The sequence below is a fragment of the Psammomys obesus genome, unplaced genomic scaffold (assembly GCF_907164565.1).
Source record: "Psammomys obesus unplaced genomic scaffold, mPsaObe1.curated_primary_1811, whole genome shotgun sequence".
NCBI classification, from domain to species: Eukaryota; Metazoa; Chordata; class Mammalia; order Rodentia; family Muridae; genus Psammomys; species Psammomys obesus.
The window spans coordinates 2,776,320-2,796,234 of NW_026591597.1; the positions used below are offsets into that span (position 1 = coordinate 2,776,320).

At 42.8% G+C, this 19,915-nt stretch overlaps 1 protein-coding gene across 5 annotated transcripts in view; it reads right to left on the reverse strand.

The window, feature by feature from the left end:
• Positions 1-3,467: 3,467 nt before the first annotated feature.
• Atp10b (ATPase phospholipid transporting 10B (putative)) overlaps positions 3,468-19,915 on the reverse strand; it is a 328,393-nt gene continuing 311,945 nt past the window's right edge. For 4 of the 5 annotated variants that reach the window (XM_055610683.1, XM_055610684.1, XM_055610682.1 and 1 more), the window contains 4 exons: positions 18,542-18,622; positions 17,064-17,168; positions 11,896-12,083; positions 3,468-6,284 (listed from right to left, as the gene is read on the reverse strand). In XM_055610683.1, coding sequence (XP_055466658.1) covers positions 5,762-6,284; positions 11,896-12,083; positions 17,064-17,168; positions 18,542-18,622 — 897 coding nt within the window. In that variant the 3' untranslated portion in view covers positions 3,468-5,761. The other variant, XM_055610687.1, reaches the window with a different exon arrangement.

The window sequence follows — 19,915 nt, forward strand, 5'->3', positions numbered from 1 at the left end:
ATGCATGCATGCCACTCCCCAAGTCCACTGATAGGGGAGGTTCTTCTCTTCTTTCTGATCTTAGTCTATCAGTTCTCATCAAAAGTGGCTGCATTGTCCTCTACTGTGGCCTGGTAAGGCTGTTCCCCCCTCAGGGGGAAGTGATCAAAGAGCAGGCCAATCAGATTATGTCAGAGGCAGTCCCTCTTCCCATTACTATGTAACCCACTTGGACACTGAACTGCCATGGGCTACACCTGGAGAGCACACTTCTGATCTTAGCTTTGCTTACACATTGCTAAATGACCCTGGGCACAGCTACTTATCTCTCACGGGTTTCAGCATCCATATTTAACAGCAACTTTTCATCTCTGGGAATATATAGGTTAGCTGCAATAAAAATGGCTGCTGATTCTAAAGAAAAATCATCTTCCAATACCTGGGCAAAACTGGGCCCCTTAATATTATGAGCCAGAGGAGCTCATAAGGCTTGTGGTTTGAGTAAGAATGGCCCCCATAGCCTCATATTTTTAAATGCTTAGTCATCAGTGAATGATACTATTTTAAAAAGGATTAGGTGGTGTGGCCTTGTTGGAGGAAGGGTGTCACTGGGGGCGGGCTCTGAGGTTTCAAAAGCCCATGTCAGGCCCAGAATCTCTCTCTTGGCCTATGGATCAGAACGCAGCTCTCAGTTATCACTTCACTGCCGTCACCCTTCTCACCACAGTGAGGATGGACTAAACCTCTAACATCTTAAGCAAGCCCCCAATTAAATGTCTTCTTTTGTAAGAGCCGCCTTGGTCATAATGTCTCTTTATGGCACTAGAACTGTGACTCAGACAAGGCCCCGCCCCTCTCTGAAAATGTCGGTAATTATGGCTGCTGAGTAAGGGAGAGAGACAGTCAGCATTGTCGTACTGCCAAGGTGACACCTTGGGTTTCACCCATTCACCTATAACTAACCCTAATTAAAATCACTGGTTCAAAAAAAATGCAGCAAAAATATTGTCTTTAAACTTCAGTCAAGTTTTCGGTTGGCTGGCGTCTCTGCAAGTGTTTCTGCGGACTCGTGTGTGCCTGGGTTACCTTTCTCAGGCTTCCCTGTGAGGGGGGGCCTCTCTTACAGACTGCTGTAGAGACAGTGTGTGCTCAACTCTCCACAGAGGATGACTCTGAGGTAGTGCTGTGGTTGGAGGGGCACAGGAATTCTGGCTCTGTGCTTTATTTACGTAGTCAGCAGCCATGTTTATTGGGGTGGATGGAAGTGTCCACAGGGGTGCCTGGGGACCTATGGAAGGGAAAGATGTGTGTTTGCTCTGGCTTCGCTCCTGACAGTTGGAAGTGTTGACGACCTTGGCCCGTCACTATGAGTCCACTTACACAGCAGGTTCTCAACATCTGCGGAGCTGAAAAAGTCAGCCTAAGTTCTCCGAAGGATGTGGAGCTTGGTCACCTTCCCCCAAAGGGCTGATGCCTTCCCAGCTTCATTCAACTCCTGAAAACCAATCCTACTCATGAGTCACAATGACAGCAACACTGTGTTATCATGTGATGCCATATTCCAAGCAGGAGAAGCAGAGCAGCAAGCTAGTGTCGTTAGGGGCTTTTCCAGTCTTTGTGATTATGTGTGCATGAGATACAGACATGCTGCACAAACGGTCGACCACAGGCTTGGGATTCGTCAGAGGACACTGCTACCCCATAACCAGCCTTCCCAAATAGCTTCTAGAACTAACTGAGGTCACAACTTGAGAGTTTGAGGAAACTGAGATGAATATTTTCAGGGAAAAAGAAAAACGTGAAAGATCTTGTTTAGCGTCACCGTGGAAACCTCAACACCAAGAGTTGAAATCTGGCCTCCAATTAGCTCCAGCCAGACTCAATAGGATTCCAGAGCCTGAATCTCCCTCGGTTGCAGTAACGCCTTCTATCCTGCTAGGTGGCGCCAGAAGGCTTCCAGAAGAAAGAGTTCCACATGGATCAGCCTGACTTGGTGCGCTCAGCTCAGTTTTTTGTTTTTTTGTTTTTTGTTTTTTTTTGGTGGGGTGCGTGGCTGACGGTGCAGGGGAGATATTCTTTGGCGGTGCAAGGGGTAGCTCAGGTTCCCCTAAATGCTGGTATTATACTTGACATGGTGTGGAAAGGTCTTTTCTTATGTCACGTTGCTAGGCTGTTCCAGATTTGGGAAGAAATTCGGGCACCCTCACCATTGTGAAACCCTGCCTTTCAAATATGTCATCTGATTTTGGTCCCCGCCTGCTCTCTGGTCTGACCTGGAGTCGTGTATCTCTGGATAAGCACACAGCCTCTGCTTTCAGACTCTCAGAATACCACCTGAGACTTGCTGACTGTGGGACCGCTGTGTCTTTATGTGACTTTTCTTTATCTCCCTGTCTCCCTCTACTAGGTGGGGAAGGATGGCTGCAGATGACATTCAGTTTCTTTAGAATGCCTCTCATGTAAAAGCAAGGCCAACTTTGACCACCGTGGCACCTGGTGGTGAGCAAGTGTACAAGCTCCCAGCATAGATCTCATGAAGCCATGCAGCTTTCTCCCCCTCTTACAATTCTAAAACCATGTGACCAGGCTCAGCTGGCCTCCTTGGGATAAGAGACCATGCAGGATGGAAGACACCAGATCTTCAGCTGGGCGGTCCCAGAGACATGTCAACTCCATTACATTAGGCAGAGTAAGGATGAGGTCAATGCATGGAACTTTGAGGTAGCGGTGATACAGTTGAAGCTGCTGTAGTAGCTAGATAAGTTTTACCTTGCAGGGCTACAGTGGGTTTAGGTGGTAATATACGGTATCTAGCGCACAGTACAGTAACCCAATACAGTTATTAGGACAACATAACCCCGGGAACATTTCTGTTTGGCTGTGTGGAATGTGTGCGCAGGGAGGATGGAGAAGAATGGAGATCCAACTCCTATTTCTCTTTGCCTTAAAACAAGTGCTCTCACTGAACCTAGGTTTGCAACTGTCAAGTCTCAGAGATCCTCTCCTTTCTGCCCATCTCAACCCTCTGCCACAGAGCTGGAGTTAGAAGCACATTTCAGTACATACAGATTCTTATATAGGGATGGGGATTTGAACTCACCTCCTCATGCTTGTGCTCTGCGCACTCACATTGACAATGAATGATGAAGAGAGACACCTAACTCAGCCTAGGTTTTGGTTAAGAGAGAAGCAGCTGAGTGAGATTTTCTGAATCCATGTGCTGGATGTGCGGCTTCCAATCCTTACCGCCCACAGAGCAGTCTGAGCTTCACTCTCACACTGGGTCAAATATATCTAACGCCCTGAGCCCTGGGAAGGTAGGTACAAGCTAGGTATTGAGTTCTTCACAGCCCAAGTTGCATTGTAAGTTATCTAGTCGGGACTTACTAAAGTTTCTTGGATACATAAATGAATAAGTGCAAAGAAGGATGAATGATGAATGTTCAGGACCAGGATTGATAATATATCCAAAGAATAAGAATTTCAGATTGGTAGGGAACTATGGAAAAACCAAGTTTATTTTTTTTCTTTCTAAAAAAATGATGACATGTTTCCAGTCAATCAGTAAAAAGATTATACACACATAATATATACTACACACAATCAATACCGTTACATTATAGAGGGAATGCCAGAGCTTCCCTCTGAGTGAGGCGGCATGTTAGACAGTCACACAGTTGGTTTGGTTCATGAAGAATGGCCAGAGTAAGTGACCACATTGTGACCACATTGGGCCAGGCTCCCCCAGCATGTGAGAAACTAAAAATGGGACCATCCCAGGTAAACCGAGAGGGTCAGTCAGGCAAGAAAAAGAGCAGCATCAGGATGCCGGGAAGAGCGTGGATTTCAGTAAGGGGTAGAACGTTCTATTTTCTTTCCGTTTTCCTGTTTCCTCTTCTCCTTCTGAAGTGAGGCTCCCTCTGTTCCTACTTGGGACTGCCCCTGCTTTTTCAAAGCCTCATCGGTGTACTTCATGCAATTTGGACTCTTTACGCCAGGAGGTAGAGCTGCTTAAACCTAATTTGCAAGCATGGTGGCCTGCTTCAAGGTCCTTTAAAGACTACAGGGAAAGAGCAAACACTTAAACTCCAATCTACTGGAGTGCTGTTATTTTCTCGAATATACTACTGGGATTTCTGACTACTGGCAGCAGGCAGGAGTCTCATAGAAAAAGAGGGGGTGAGATCCAACTTTGATGAATCTCTCTGAAACAACGTATGCCTGCTTGGTTACCCTCATCCCCCTACCTCTTGCATGACCATACCACTTTTTTTTCTGTAAGATACTTAAGTCCCCACCTTCTGGCTAATGCTGGCATCAGTACAGGGCAGAACTTGAGGATGATGCTCCAAATGGCTCCTCCAGTCTTTGTTTTCCCCAACGCTGGACAGGGAGTCAGCTCACTCTGCCACCGTCATCTTGATAGTTGAGCTTTTTCTGAGTATCCTCGCTGAGGAATTACTTAAGTGACAGGCCAACTCATGACTGGTGATGATGATGTGAGTACAAACGCACTGGCTATCCTTGGGCTTTTCCCCCCCAGTGTGTAGGCACTGTCTTAGGGGAGACCGGGGCAAAGAACACTGCTTGACTTCTCTTTAAAAAGTTGGAAAAGCAGACCTAGATTCTCTTGACAGCTTTTTATAGAAACACTTCTTTGAGTTCTTTAACATTTTTAGCATTTACAATTTCTAGGGACGCGATGTAATTTTTTTTCCCCATGACTGCTTAACTTAGCTGAATCGTGGGTCAGTGACGGCCGTGACGTTCTGGAATAAGCTGATTAGTGTAGGTTTGAAGCTTGAAGATGTCCATTTGCATTCATAGTTGCTCTGTCATGTGGGTCTCTTCCTGAGGGAGGCTGTGTTAAGCTCTCATCTCTGATTTTTTTTCCCCATTGTAAATGTTGAATGAGGGGAATGCCGTGTCCTTTGGAATATTCCTTAGAAGGTGGGGCATGTGGTCCATTAGTGAAAAACCTTTTGTATGTGTACTCTTGTTTCTTACATGAGCTGTAACCCCACAGTCTTTGGTAGTATCCATTGTACTACTTATAAATCCCATTTTCATCTTTAGATGTAGATGTCTTTGGTTTTCAATCTGTGGGTCGCCACCTCCTTGAGGGTTGCATATCCAATATTTATGATTCCTAACAGCAGCAAAATTACAGGTATGAAGGAGTAACAAAATAATTTTATGGTTAGGGGTTACCACAACACAAGGAACTGTATGAAAGGTCACAGCATTAGGATGGTTGGGAACCACTGGACTAGAGGAAAGAAGCAGAGCCAACTCTGTGCACAGAAGGGATGGTATTGTCGTCATCGTGAAATGAAGCCCTCGGGTGGAAACTTGAACTCCTGAGGTGATGGTTTGGCAAACCTAGTAACTTCCATGTCTGATAGATTCCCAAGGTTTATAATACTGGTTGGAGCTGTGGATACTTGCTGTCTGCTTACACCAGGTCATAGTCTTTACTTACTTAGAAAGGCTTAAGGATTTTCTTTGGCTACGAAAGCACAATGCAGTAAGATCATACTATCTCTATCCAGACTGTTGTTTTCAAGATGTGCTTCCTGGCAACAGAAGAAAGCAAGTAGTCAGCTGGCCTGACAGTTTTCCTCAAATCCTTTGGGGGTAGCATTTCCTGAAGGAAGTCAACCCTGGTGAGAAGAATTGATAAAAACTGGCAGTCATTCCCTTATAGAGAACAAAGGGGACTTGGTCACTTGCTCAGTGATTGGGCTTGAGTTTGTATCCATCTCTGATTTCTATAGCCCCCTCATATGGTCAGTGAACTCTGAGACCGGCGATGGCTGCCTTTGCTTGAGTGGCGAGACACATCCTTCTGGCCCCTGGCATAGGCTGCGGGAGCCATTGTCCTGTTTGGGCCCAGAAGGCATTCCCCAGACGAGAGTTTAGCCAAGGTGTCTCCTGAGCATGCGTCATCTCTCGAGTGCTCTTTGCTGCTCCTTGGACCCTGGAGAATCCAGTCTTCCACATGTTTCTGCCTGGGAGAGCTAGGGCTCTTTGAGGCACTGGTTCTGAAGTCCTGCTGTGCTTCAGGTGGTGCTGCGCGGCATGGTGGTTGAGTGTGGACAGTGCCAGCAGCAGGAGCAGAGGCAGAGGCAGAGGCAGAGGCAGAGGCAGAGGCAGAGGCAGAAGCAGAGGCAGGGGCAGGCCTCTGTTTACTTCTCCAGTTCTCGATCTCGAGGTTTCTTTTGTCTATGGGCAGCTTGTCAATTTTCTGAGCTTTCGAGATTAGAGACTTTCCACATGTCCCTTGTAGAGACAGAAGAAAGTACCTAGTTAAAAAACACAAAACAAAACAAAACAGTTTTTGGATTGTTGTTGAAGGGATTCGGGTGAGCTTGAGTGTGGCAAGCCTGGCTCTGGCTGGCCTTCATTAAAAACCATTAGATTACATTCCTAAAGCTAGCCACCAAGGTCTATTCCCTTATTTGGCCACTTCCTCCTCCCTGATTACCAAGGCCCTGCTATCAAAGTATTCAAATCCAGCAATCAAAAGCCTCCTTTGGCTCACCTAATTAACATGCCCAATTAAAATTAAACACCTCATCCCAACATGGGACAAACAACCTTTCCCTGTTCCCTTCCCCTCCTCCCTTGTCTTCTCTCTCCTGTCTTTGTCTCCTATTTCTGTCCCTCTGTCCCTCTGAGGTAAATAAATCTCCTTTGTACAAAGAACTTGGTCTTGGGGGTCCTGAGCAGATACTTTTCTTAACAGTTGTTGACTTCTTAAAATTTCAGCACTGAATGGAATCCCGGAACCTAACTTTTCAGAGATCATCTTTATTGGACTTTCTGTGATCTTCCTCAAAGCTACGTGTGGCTGCCTCTGGTGGTGGGGAGGAAGCGTGATAACATCATCAAAATATAACAGTTAAGGCTCATTCTCTATTAGGACGTTTGAAGAGCTTTGCTGATTACTGAGTCATTCTTTCAAAAAGAAATCCATGTGCCTGGTACAGTCAAGGGCCATGAGGTTGTCTTTGACCAGTGATAGGCACACATGCTTCGATCACCTGAGGACATTGCCGCCTTAGTTAATGTGAGTGTATTTTGTGATGCTTGTACTCTAATGGAATTATCTGATGCTGTGTTTCTCATTTCTTAGCATGTCTGAGGAACACACTCTACTTTTATAGTATAGTATAGGTATATACTTCATAACTATACTTTTGTTTCCTTTTGTGTACAGAGGTGGAAACTAATTCAGGGGTTTGTCCAATGTCAAGCTATGGTTAGATCCAAGTGCTCTAGGTCTACATAGATCTGCTAGATCTAGTCTCTAATGTACTGTGCAAATGTCAGGATTTTTTTTTTTTTTGGAACTTTATATAATGAGTCTTTACCCAAAGGAACTGACACCCCTAGGTACTGAGGCAAGATCTCTGAGGTCTCCTGAAAAGGCCTGAGATCTGTAACTCACTTTGCCTGGCCTTCTTCCTGCCAAGCTGCGTACAGCCTTCAGGAAACTCTAAATTCATCTTCTGGATCCAAATTTAGCCAGGTAGAAGGGTGAGAAGGTTAAGTATACGGTTATCTGTTATCACAGGCCACCCACATTCTCCTTTCTGAGTGTTATCTAAAGAGCAGTTCACCTGGCCTAGAGGACATTTACAATGCTAATTTTAAAGCCTCTTAAGAGAATATCTCTAATTCTATTGTATTTGAAAGTTGCATAATGAACCCACAGCGGCCAAGGGTTTTTTGAAGACTAGTAGATTCTTCCAGCTCAGATAAATTTTGCCTTATTTTAACCTCACCAGTGAGTGAATAGGGCCATGTATATGCTTCAGGAAAGAGTGGACTCCTTGCCTGGGAACTGAAATTTCCGTAGTCTAAATCTCTCCTCCAGGATGCCACCTTTCTCCTCCATCCTTCAGTCAACAAACTGTGCCAGTTTCCCCACACTAGTCATGTCTTACAGGATTAAGCTTTCAACAAGAGAGAACTTCTACTCTCCTACTGCAGGAGAGCATGGTTGCTGATAGACAGAAAGAAGGTTGGTCTCATCTGAAGACCATCCTTGAAGAGGCACTTGGGCTGAGGATTGAGGTTTTGCACATTCAGGTACCTGGGTGAGCCACAAAACTCAGGCTGAAGTGACAGTGACAGATAGATCCTAGATGGGGATGGAAGGACCAGAGTAGACAGGGACTGTGGACCATGGTTTTGGTTTTGCATTTTATTATAGAGGCCCAGGGAAGATTTTTTTTTTTTTTTTTTTTTTGGTGACTGACAAATGCATGTCAGATCAGACTTTGATGAGTTAGTAACTGATAGTGGGAAAAGCCCTAGTAGGAGACAAATTGTATAATTTGGGGTGTGAGGTAAGTGGCCTGTTTATGATGTCATCTGTAGAAACGGAAATTGCAGAAAGATACCACAGGCAGAGGTGGTGACTTGCTTCTGTGCATATAGATACACAGCCCCAGGGGATAGCAAGGATAATGGCCAGTGGGTGATCTGGGCCCTGGCACTAGCTGAAGGGAACTCTAAAGGTTTGGATGGTGAATCATAAACAACGTTATGGGTGCTCTCTGTTTTCTGTAGACTAAATATGCACAGTGCAGTTGAGGAATGAGCTAGAGAAATGCAGCTGGAATCAAGGAGGGGCCTGTGGTGGGAAGCATCTGTTCAAAAAGATTTTCAATTCAGAACAGTGATTCCTGTGTCCATGGAGAAAAAAATATAAAATTAGGAGAGCAGAGAACCTGGGATGAAGACTTGCCACTTACTCTGTTATCCAGCCTGTGAGTGGCAAAGGAAAGAAAGAGAAGAGGGAAGAGTCTAAGCCTATGTCATAGAAGTCAAGGGAAGAGGCCCAAACACTGTTACTATTCACTACAACTAGGGAAAAAGATTTAGAGGTTGCTCTGGGCCTTAAGCTTGGTGTATTGTTCTGTTTTTAAATCTGTAAGATAGTTTTTCATAGATCTCTGCTCTAGTTGAAGGGAATTTGTAATGTCCTTTTGACTTGAGTAACTTAACTAGACTAAGATTAGTGGTCCTACCTATCACAAGATTGGGGAGTAAGATCAATTCGTATTATGAGCAATGTGACTTTAACTTGAAGCCAGGAAAAGTTTTCTACGGCAAACATTCTATCATGTGGATTTCTATAAATAAACAATAATTATGCCAAGGTTGTAAGTCAGGAATCTTTACAACTATTAGAATAATCCCTCCATTACCAGAAGAAATCCCTTTGACCTTAGTAAATAGAATTAAATGAGAATTCAACTTTGTGCTGATAACATAGAATAAGCAAAGATTTGGCCCGTATACCATGGTCACTAGCAAGTACATATTTGCTAATGCTTCCCAAACTCATCTGTTCAGCACGCCATCAAGCTAATGCCCATCTGTTCCTTCCATGTGTGTCAACAGTTCTCGCACATGTTTCAAAGGCCTTTCTTAAGCTGCTGCTGTAACTCTGTAAGACTCTGGCTCCAGTCATTTTTCAATGAAAAAACACTGGACTTATGAATTTCTTTCTAGTTTCCAAAAGGGATGTGGAATAGAGAAGCTCTCTGGCTGTGTTAAGCTCTGGCTTAACCTCAAAATCAGAGGAACAACAACAACAAAAAATCTAATTATGGGGCTGGAGAGGAAGCTCGGTCGTTAAAGAGTGCTCTATACTTTTCTAGAGGACCCGAATTTAGTTCCTAGCATCCATACCAGCTGGCCCACAACCATCTGTAACTCTATCTTCAGGCATCTGACATCCCTCTTCTGGCTTTCACAGGTACAGGTTGCACATACGCATAAAAAACAACATCCCCGCAGCCCCCACCCCAAACCCTTACATCTCTGATGGAATTTTCCCAACAAGGATGTGATCCTTCCAGACCTTCTCAGGCTTTTTGACCCCAGGGTTGCATGGAAGAAGGGGTGGGTGGGAACTGAATTCTTGAGGCCTGTACTTTTTCTTAATTTTTGCTTATTCTACACTCTGAGGAGCCTGTAGAGATCAGGCACTTTCAAACCTGTATGACAGACTTATGTACAGTGCAGCTGCTGCATGACAACTTGTGAGAAGCAAGAATCCTGTTCTATTCATCTTTCTGATTGTCTAGTATCCACTGCTCATTCATTTCAGAGCACAGATCACGTGACAACAACTGCTACATGATGGCTGAATAAAGACAAAGAGGTCTTCTCATCCTGCCTTCAGAAGAGATGAACATAATTTGAATGATGGGAAAATTGCCAGTAACAGATATTCACACAATTGGTGGGAATAGCAGATATTTCCTACACTCCAAGGAAGGTAGGGGCCACCATAGAACTTCTGAAAATGGTTGTGCTGTCATGAGTTCAAAGGGTAAAGAGCTTTGGTGGAGGAAGAAGCAACCTATAAGTGAGAGGGTATGGGGCCATTAGAGTGTCTAAGCACATTAACGATCCCCGAATTTGAAGCAGGTTGTGCGGAGATGAGCTGTAAAGCTGTAGGAGTCAAGGTGGGAGGCCCCATTCAGAACTCAGGTCTGTGACATTTGCTAACCTCTATACTATTTGCCAGTGTAGTATTTTCACTTTCCAACTCTACCAGAAGTCATGGTCCTGAGATGTCTTAGGAAGGTGACAAAGGTGGATGAAGCAAGGTTGCTAACGGCCCTCCACCTACTGCAGGGCAGAAACAGTTCTGCACACTGTTGCCAGCGCCGATGTATTAACTTGCAGTGATAGCTGCCTCAGTTCTGATGTGCAAGATGATGAGATCACGAGGCAAGAGAAAGTCTAAATTTGACCTAAAAAAATTTTGTTATGAACTGTACCCATTTTTCTGACTGGAGCGTGGGGGCTGGAGAGTAGAACCCTGGCTTTTGCATTAGGAGAACATTGCTCCCACTGTGGTTTGTATTGGAAATATGGGACCATCTGGATACTTTCTTGGGCATTCAGCGGTTTCAAGGACTAGAACCTTTGCCTAACAGTTGGCTGATAGAAGGAAGAAGCTTTGAGGTTACACAGTGTATATCAAACATGAGAGGAGTAGCACAGAGAAGCACTATTACTGACGGTATTTTCTTTGAAAACATGAAAGCTGAAGCTTTTAGGTTGGAAGCGTCAGAAAATAGCACGTGGGCATGAATGATTTATCTGGATAACAGAGCTTTTTAAAAAATGCTACACATGTGTTTTAAACTTAAGTGATATTAAAAATTTCTGAGAGGAATCTGAAGTTCTGCTTCACAGAACTTTTCTGTGGTGACAGGAAGTTCTTTCTATGTGCACTGTGTGGGGCTTGCTGGGACTGCTGCCTTACCTGCAGGCACAGAGGCACAAGACTCCCCAACTAAAAGAAAAAGATTAGGGAGCTTTAAAAAAAAGTACTCCCTTACCACACAACAAAATTTATAAGCCAGGGAGGTAGAATGACGGCTCACACATTACATGTCACAACGGAGGCCATTTTGCTTTCCTATGGCCAACATGGGACCAGGGTCCATAATATAAACCCTCTGGCTTATTGTTCTTTTATCCTAGCACTTTCTCTCTGGACAACAATCTCAAGGCTCCAGTCAACTTGAATGATTTATAGTTTTTATGGAAACACACCTCTGGGTCTCCCTGCGTGGGTGTTTCTAGAAAGGTTTAGCAGAAGAGGGAAGAACCACCTTGGATGTGGGCTGGGGTCCTGGGCTATGCAGAGAAAGTGAGCTGAGCTCCAGCATTCATGTGTGTGTGCTTTCTGAGCCCAATACGATGGGCTGCCAGGATTGACTTTATCTTCGAACTAGGAGCTGAAACAAACCCCTGCTTTCTTACGTTGATTTCGTCAGAAGTTTCTTCACAGCAGTGAGAGGTGTAGCTTATATACTTGGGCTAAGGGGACTTAGGGGAGACTGGGGATTTTGAAGAGCATTGCCCAAGAGCTCAAACCTTGGTAGAAGAGCCACAACTGGTGTGAGGAGGCAGATGAGGTAGAATGTGGGATCTGAGAGCTGCCTTTCCATCACCCAGTAGGGGTTGGTGGGGCTGTTACAGGTGACACAGGTGGCGTTGTATATGAGGGAAACCACGAAGTACATCAAGAAGCTGCCGAGGAGGACAAGGCCATGGAGGACAGTCTGTGGAGAAGACAAACAAGATGCTGTTGGAGATTCTCATCAGGTTATGGGGCAGCAAAATGCACACAGCTGAGTTAACCTTTGTTTTAAACCATTCTGAAGAGGCCCACATCAAATGCAAAACGAGCAACTTAATGGATCAACTATACATATTGCTCTACCTAGCTGGGTTGTGAACACTGACTCAGCTTTTAAAATTCTCTTTAAAAAAATGTAATGGTTAAGAGCATCCTAGATAGTAGAATTTGAGATGAATATTTCAAGTATACTAAGCTTTATAAATACAATTAAACCATATATTTCTTCTAAACGGCCTGACTATTCTTGAGTTTAATTTTAGCATTCATCATTTTTAGGAAAGTTTTATACATGTTTATGGATGTAGTCTATCTTTATATCTTTATATATATATATATATATATATATATATATATATATAAAGCCAGTTGTTTGTTCGAATTGATGTTTCTGTTTACTCCTCAATCTATATGGTGAAGCTTTATTTTTCAACGGATAGTACTTGGGAATAGACTTAGTGCTCTCATAAGAAGAGACACAAGAGAAAAGACACCTTTCTCTTGTGCAATAAAAGACATACCTCTCTTCCTTCTCAAGATGTGCAATAAAAGACAGTTGTCTAAAACCTGGAATGAAGGCTTTCCCCAGACAATGCTTGGGCCAGGATGCTGACTTTGGACTTGTAACCTTAAGAACGATATTACACAGCGTTTCCCTGAGTATTAGCCACACCACCTACAGCATTTGTTATGACCCTCCCCACCCCCAAGCAGACTAAGGTAACTGCATTTTCTTTCACTCAGCATTCTATTTGGGAGCCATGTCTATGCAGATGATATACTTCTAGCTTGTTCATTTTTAAGTATAGAAGCACCTTGACTTTCATAAAAGAGTTATGCCTTATAAACCAGTTGTAAGTAGGAAACGGCGTAAGTTGCAAATGCTTCAGATTCTACCTAACGCCCACGTGCTGTGCCTGGCAGGGTAGCACAGAGAATGGGTTATTTAACCCTGCAGCTGTGTTGGGAGAATATCCCATCTTGAGGGTACTTTAAACCCTTCCAATTGTTTAAAAAAAAATCACCCTCTACAGCAGCGGTTCTCAACTTTCCTAATGCCTTGACCCTTTAGCACAGTTCCTCATGTTGCGGCATTCTTCAACCATAAAGTTATTTTTGTTGCTACTGTATAACTGGAATTTTGCTACTGTTATGAGTCGTAGTGTACATTTTCTAGTCCATGAAAAAAAATAGTAAAAGATAAAAATGATGTGTTAAGTTTGATCAAACTCACTGTATAATCCTGTGGAGCTGGTGTTTCTGTGGACAGGATTTAGATTATTTGTATTTGTTGAGTTGTCTTGACTATGCTTTGGTAAACTTTATGCTTAAACACCAATTATCATCTTCATTCCTACTGTGGTTTCGTGTCTTCCCCTCAGGCAGCTTTGCTAGATTGTAGTTTTACTGGAATTCTGTGGAGCTCACCTTTGTTCTCATATTGATTTTTTTAACCTTAAAGAAAACCCTATTCCAATGGTCTTAGGTGATCCCTGAGAAAAAGCCACTCAACCCCCCAATGTGGTCATGCTCCACAGGTTAGGAATTGCTGCTCGGGGTCTCTCATCAGTTTACAGTCTGCTAATAGGGTAAGAAAGTTCCGTGGCTGTCCTTCTTCACCATTGACGTTCGGGTGAGAAGATTTACCAAAACAGAATGTTTCAGTTACATGATTTTCTATCCTTGGATTGGCTGTGCTCATGGGGCACCAAAATTACTCTAGCCATGGAATATAGATGATTGTCATTTGAATGCAGGCGTTCCTTAAGGTTTCTGTGTGGCCATCTAAGGTTCTGTGTGAGACCAGAGGAGGTAGGAAGTTTTGGGAAAGCGATTGAGTCTCAAGGGCTTGGACAAAGAATGGGTTTATAAAAGATGCCAGAGGGGGAGAATCTTTTGCCATTACAATATAAGCACATAGCGTCCACTTTTGGCTCCCTCCCCTAGAGAGATCTCTCCACAAAGTAAGACATCTTGGAAATAGAGGAGTTAGACCATAGGCCCTCCCCAACTTCCTGTCCTCAACGCCAACTATTTGTGCCTCCATCTCGGACTTCCAGAAACCTGAGAAAGTCCTACTGTTTACAAGTTTTGGATATAAACAGATACTTTGTTATAGTATCCCAAATAGTCTAAGACAAGTCTCCTTTCTTATTTTCTAGTCCATGAAAAAAAATAGTAAAAGATAAAAATGATGTGTTAAGTTTGATCAAACTCACTGTATAATCCTGTGGAGCTCGTGTTTCTGTGGACAGGATTTAGGTTATTTTTATTTGTTGAGTTGTCTTGACTATGCTTTGGTAAACTTTATGCTTAAACACCAATTATCATCTTCATTCCTACTGTGGTTTCGTGTCTTCCCCTCAGGCAGCTTTGCTAGATTGTAGTTTTACTGGAATTCTGTGGAGCTCACCTTTGTTCTCATATTGATTTTTTTAACCTTAAAGAAAACCCTATGCCATGTTGTTTTTTTTTTTTTGTCACTTAGCAAGAGGTTATTGTTCACCATGATTTTTTTTGTTTACTTCATGTGATATTTAGTGATTAAGCTAAAGTTAAAGATACTGAAAAATGAGAATACCTATGGAAAAAAATGAACAGTGAAATATTTCTGTTTTCTTAGTTAAATCAATTACCTATTGTTTTAGAATATTCTTGCCGAATTAATTATGTTCCTTTTTTTTTTAGTGAATGATAAACCTCATAGTTTATTTGAAATGACATTAACTTTAAAAAGCAAAATAAACATGGATTAATTATATACATTAATGGGCCATGCATACTCACTGCTGTTTCAGTTGTTACCCTTCAGGTCTTTGAAGATAATTAAGCCTTTGTTTTTGAGCAGCTTTTGCTTTGGTCCTCTAGGCAAGAACCAGGAAGATTTACACTGGAACTTCTCAAAATCACTAGAAGATCTTAAGACTATATCTGTGTCTTTTTTGGTCTTGTACAGTTTTACTATTCACATTTAAGTGGTGTAGCCATATCTATTTTGACTAATTTTAATTCTGAATGTTGAGTTCTTCAAATATTGCTTATTTACTTTCCCCCTCTTCTTTTTACATTGTGACTCCTTTGGTATGAACACTGGAGCCATTTTTCCTAATCACCATTCATTTTAATAAATTTTTATTACATGTGTGTCATCCTAGATGAGTCTCCAATTTTACCTCCCAATTTGGTACTTTTCTCTTACTTTTCTTTCCTTCCTTCCTTCTTTCTTTCTCTCTTTCTTTCTTTCTTTCCTTCCTTCCTCTCTCTCTCTCTCTCTTCATGTGTTCTGATCTAGAATGCATTCCACAGATTGTACCTTCAATTTCAATAACATGTTTTCATTTTGGGGAGTTCTGAAAGTTTCCTGAGCTGGGCTCCATTATAATATCAAAGTCATGTCTTTGACTCTTACATCCTTCACTCACTGTTTCTGATATAACTATACCCCAGAAGCTTGTCAATACCATATTTTCCATAGCTTGTTTTGTAGGGTAAACACAATTGAATCAGCAATAAATGGAGCCCTCAACTCCCCTAATATAAAAGAGCCAGACTCCCTTCTGGTAAGTCTGTGTCCTGCCTCCTAGAAAGCATGTTATACTTGACCTCTTTTCCATTGCTTTGTAGCCTCTTCTGGTACTCGTGACCCATCAAGAAACTTACCATGAATGCACACCAAAGGAAGCACAGCCAGGTTTATCACTTTGTTGTCACTAGCAAACATTAAAGAATAAGACTTCCATGATGAAACCTCTCAGACCCAGCAGTTCTTCTGGTACCTCTTTTTGTCCTCTGACTGTAGCCTGTGATGATGGTTGTGGCCGAGGTGGAAAGTTTCATTGCAGAATGTACACATGCATTGAGCCTACTTGGGAGCATTTTTAAATTTCTAGTGCATGTGCTCTCAGAAACAGTCATTTCAACATGACTATGGGAAGATCTTTCTGTACTGTGAGCTCCACATGCCACTAAATCTTATGTCTTCGTGTGGTTTGCAAAGTAGTTAAAAGCACAGGGATCAGAGTGCTAGGGTTCAAAAACTCACTTCTATGAGCTGCTTGGAGCCAGTTTCTTAGTCTTGCTATATCTGTTCCTAAATCTGTAAAATGGGAATATAAAAAATAAATCTAACAGCAAGGGCATAGTGAAGTTAAATGAGGCAATGCATGCAAATAATGTAGGTCAAAACCTGGAATATAATTTTGAGCTCTTTAGAGTTATTGATGAGTGAAACTCAGAAAGATAGTTCTTTCGTTGTATGTGTGTGTATATGTATAAAGTTAGAGGTTGATTTTGGTGTCTGTTTTTCTCAGACTCCATTTTATATTTTGGAACAGGGTCTTTCATTGAACACGGGGCTCACTGATTCAGCTAGACTGGATAGCCAACCATCTCCAGGGATCCTCCTATCTCTGCTTTCCTGGCACTGGGACTGCAGTTATACACCGCCATGTTTGGCTTTTATTCAGGTGCTAGGTATGAAACTCAGGACCTCACCTTATTGACTGAGCCTCCTCCGCAGCCTGCTTTTTATAATTAAGATGCCAAAATATGATACTTGAAAAATGCTTGATATGTGGTAATTAAGTTAAATAGAAAATAGTTTCATGTATACAGCTTCAGCTGTATTCAGGCTAGCCTTTCCTCGCTCTGCAGTGCTCCTGAATTTTTCATCAGCATAGATCTGGTTTTGGAACTATCTTAGTGATTTATGTGTGTTAATGTTGTCATCATAGCTGGATACTGAGGCCAACAATGCCAGTTCCGCTGCTTTACAGGTCACAATGAGAAATGCATGAATTTACTGAGCTACATCAATTATATATAGTAAAAGAATTCAGAAATTTGAGTGCATCCAATGAACAAGAACATGATTTTAAAGCTCAATGGCCTGTGGGTTCCTTACCCATGTCTTCATTTCCATTGCCTGGTGCAAGAGGATGGTGGTGAGGGAGATGGTGTTGATTGGCATTCCAAAAGTAAAGACATCTATATCAGAACCTCTATAAGTCTAAGGAGGAAGAGCAAACAGGCAGTGTCAAGTAGGCATTCCTGGTCATGCGCGGATTTAAGGGTATGCTTTCAATACAATGACGCCAGGAGTCAAGGGATGGGAAAAAACATGGTGAAGAGAGATGGGGGAAAAGACGAGGTTGATTCAAGAAAGTGACAAGATAAGAAATGAGTGGGTGGGATTCAATTGCTTAGGAACATCTTTGCTCTGGTAAAGGCTGGGAAACGACTGTGCAATGGGTAAACAAAGGTTTTCTTGAGCCTTTCCCAGGCACTGCACTAATTGCTGAGGGTATGTGTGTAAGGAGTGTTTAAGGAGTCTATGGTCTATGAGGCAGGGCAGGTGATGGAATACTGTAAGAGGATGAGTGAGTGTTGTAAGGACCAGACACCATGGGAGCACAGTAGAGACATTCTCAGCTGAGACCAGATTATAAAAGGGAATTGTATTCCAGACAGAGGGTGAGTCTAGGAGTAGGCAGTGTGATGGTTTTTGTCAGATTAATGTGAACCTAGATATATCTGGGAAGACAGAATCCTAGTTGAGAAAATGCCTTCATAAGACTGGCCTGTCGGCAAGTCTGTGGGGTACTGTCTTGACTAATGGTTGATGTGGGAGGGTGCTATTCCTGGGTTGGAGGTACCTGGTGCCAGCAGGCTGATCAAGCAATTTGAGGAGCAAGCCAGTGAGCAGCATGCCTCTGTCTCAGCTTCACTTCCTTCCTTTATGTTTCTGCCTCAAGGCCCTACCTGACTTCCCTCAAGACAGACTATGATTTTGAACTGTCATGCTGAATAAACCCTTTCTTCTCTAAGTTAATTTTGGTCACTTTTTTTCCCCCCACAGCAACGGGAAGCTTAACTAAAATAGATGCTTTTTGGTTCTTGGTCAGGAACTTCAGAGAATAAGGCACATACGATGTCATCTTGCCCATTGTGCCTCTTTCCTTTGGGAAGCTGGGCCAAATCCTTTGTAGTTCACTTCAGAAGACGGGAGAATTACAAACATGATATAATTTAGTGGTGATAGTAAACAGCACATGACATGCACAGAGAAGGGACCGCTGCTGTAAGACGAGAAGGCGGAAATCAGACAACGTGATTTCTGACAACATAACCCCATATCTAAGCAAGGCCATGAACCAACTCCGGATTGTTTTCCCATGAGAAGAATAGATGTAAGGACATCTTTTGGTTTTTCAAAAGCTATTAGAAATGAAAATTTGCACAGCCAGGTCGGATGCACCCAGCTACTAATTTGTAATCTCTGCCATGATGTATGAAAAAAGACACCATTAGCCTTGATTTTGGGCAATGAAGATGAGTTTCCCATTGTGACTTGTATGTCTATGATGTGACCATGTGACTTACCAGGTAAGGAATAAAGAAACAGACGAGACTCTGGTAGAATGCATCAGCCATGGACATCCAGAACATAGGTAGGTTGTAGCACTGCAGGGAAGAACATACCAATAGCTCAGCATCCTGGCAAGCCTCTGGTCTTTGCAAGTACTTTCCTTGTGTGTGGCTGGGCTTGACAATATGATACTTTGCATACCTTAGCTACAAATGAACAGTGTTATATAGCTCTGTCACACACACACATACATACACACAGGCACACATTATTTTGCGGAAATTATGAATCTTCTCTGGGAAATGCTTTCTTTTCCCATAAAATATGGAGTTCAAGGGAACTAAATGCAACGGTGCTTTGGTATCTAAGAAGTGCTGTCAATTTCACTGACAATGCCATGCATTAGCTGTCACTCCTACTGCTATTCTGGATTCGCTAAGTGTCGTCTGAGAAGGAGAGCTCATTCATAGACAGGATCAATGCTCCCAAGAGTCAGAGATCAACCCTTTCAAGACAAGATTTCTCATCTGTGCTTCGCTTTTTTTCCCTTCTTGAGGAAAAGGGAACATAGTTTATTATACTTTAAAAAAAATGACAGATACTCAAGGACTATATTCTGTAGCCAGCATGGCTGTGGGGAGAGTAAAGTTAGAAGAGCCTGAGATGGGCTGCGTCCCTTCCCTTCTTTTTGGCTGCTAGGGCTGCTGTATTTCTTTCTCCTCTGACTCTGGGTTAGGGCTTGGTTTGATTCTTTGGCTGTCCACAAAGTAACCAATGGCTCTAAAACACCACCTATTGCTTTGTTCTTCTTCACATCAGGGGCCAAGGCACGTACTGTACTCTTGGGTGTTTCAAAGCTCTTTTCTTACAACTCCCCTGGAAGCAGCCAATGTTATGCCCATCTCTTCCATCCAGCCTTCTTGTCTGTGCCTTGGCTAGTCCCACCCCTTGGACTGTTTCTTTCAACTGTTCAAAGGCTTCAGTACAGCCTTTCTAGAAACCTACTTGGTGACTTCTAAGCTTCCTTAGGTTTACGTGATAAAACTAGTTTTAACCTCTGTTATAATCTTGAGGTCTAGTTCTGCCTTCCTTAGAGTGAAACAGAAGCATTCACTGAGTGCCTTACTAATGAGAAGGAAACTAGCTGTTAGTCATAGGGAACCTCAAACCAGGAGCTATGGTTTAGATGCCACTTGAGCGTATCCTCAAGGGATCTTATGTTGAAAGCTTGATCCTCAGTGTGGTCATGTTTAAGACCTAGAGGTGCCTAGAGGAAGGAGGTTTGCTCATTTGGGAAAATGCTTTTCTGGATGGGATTAAGGCTGGTGTCACAGAGTTGCCTGTTTTCAGACTTTTAGCATCAAAACTATGAGATAAATAAAATCTTT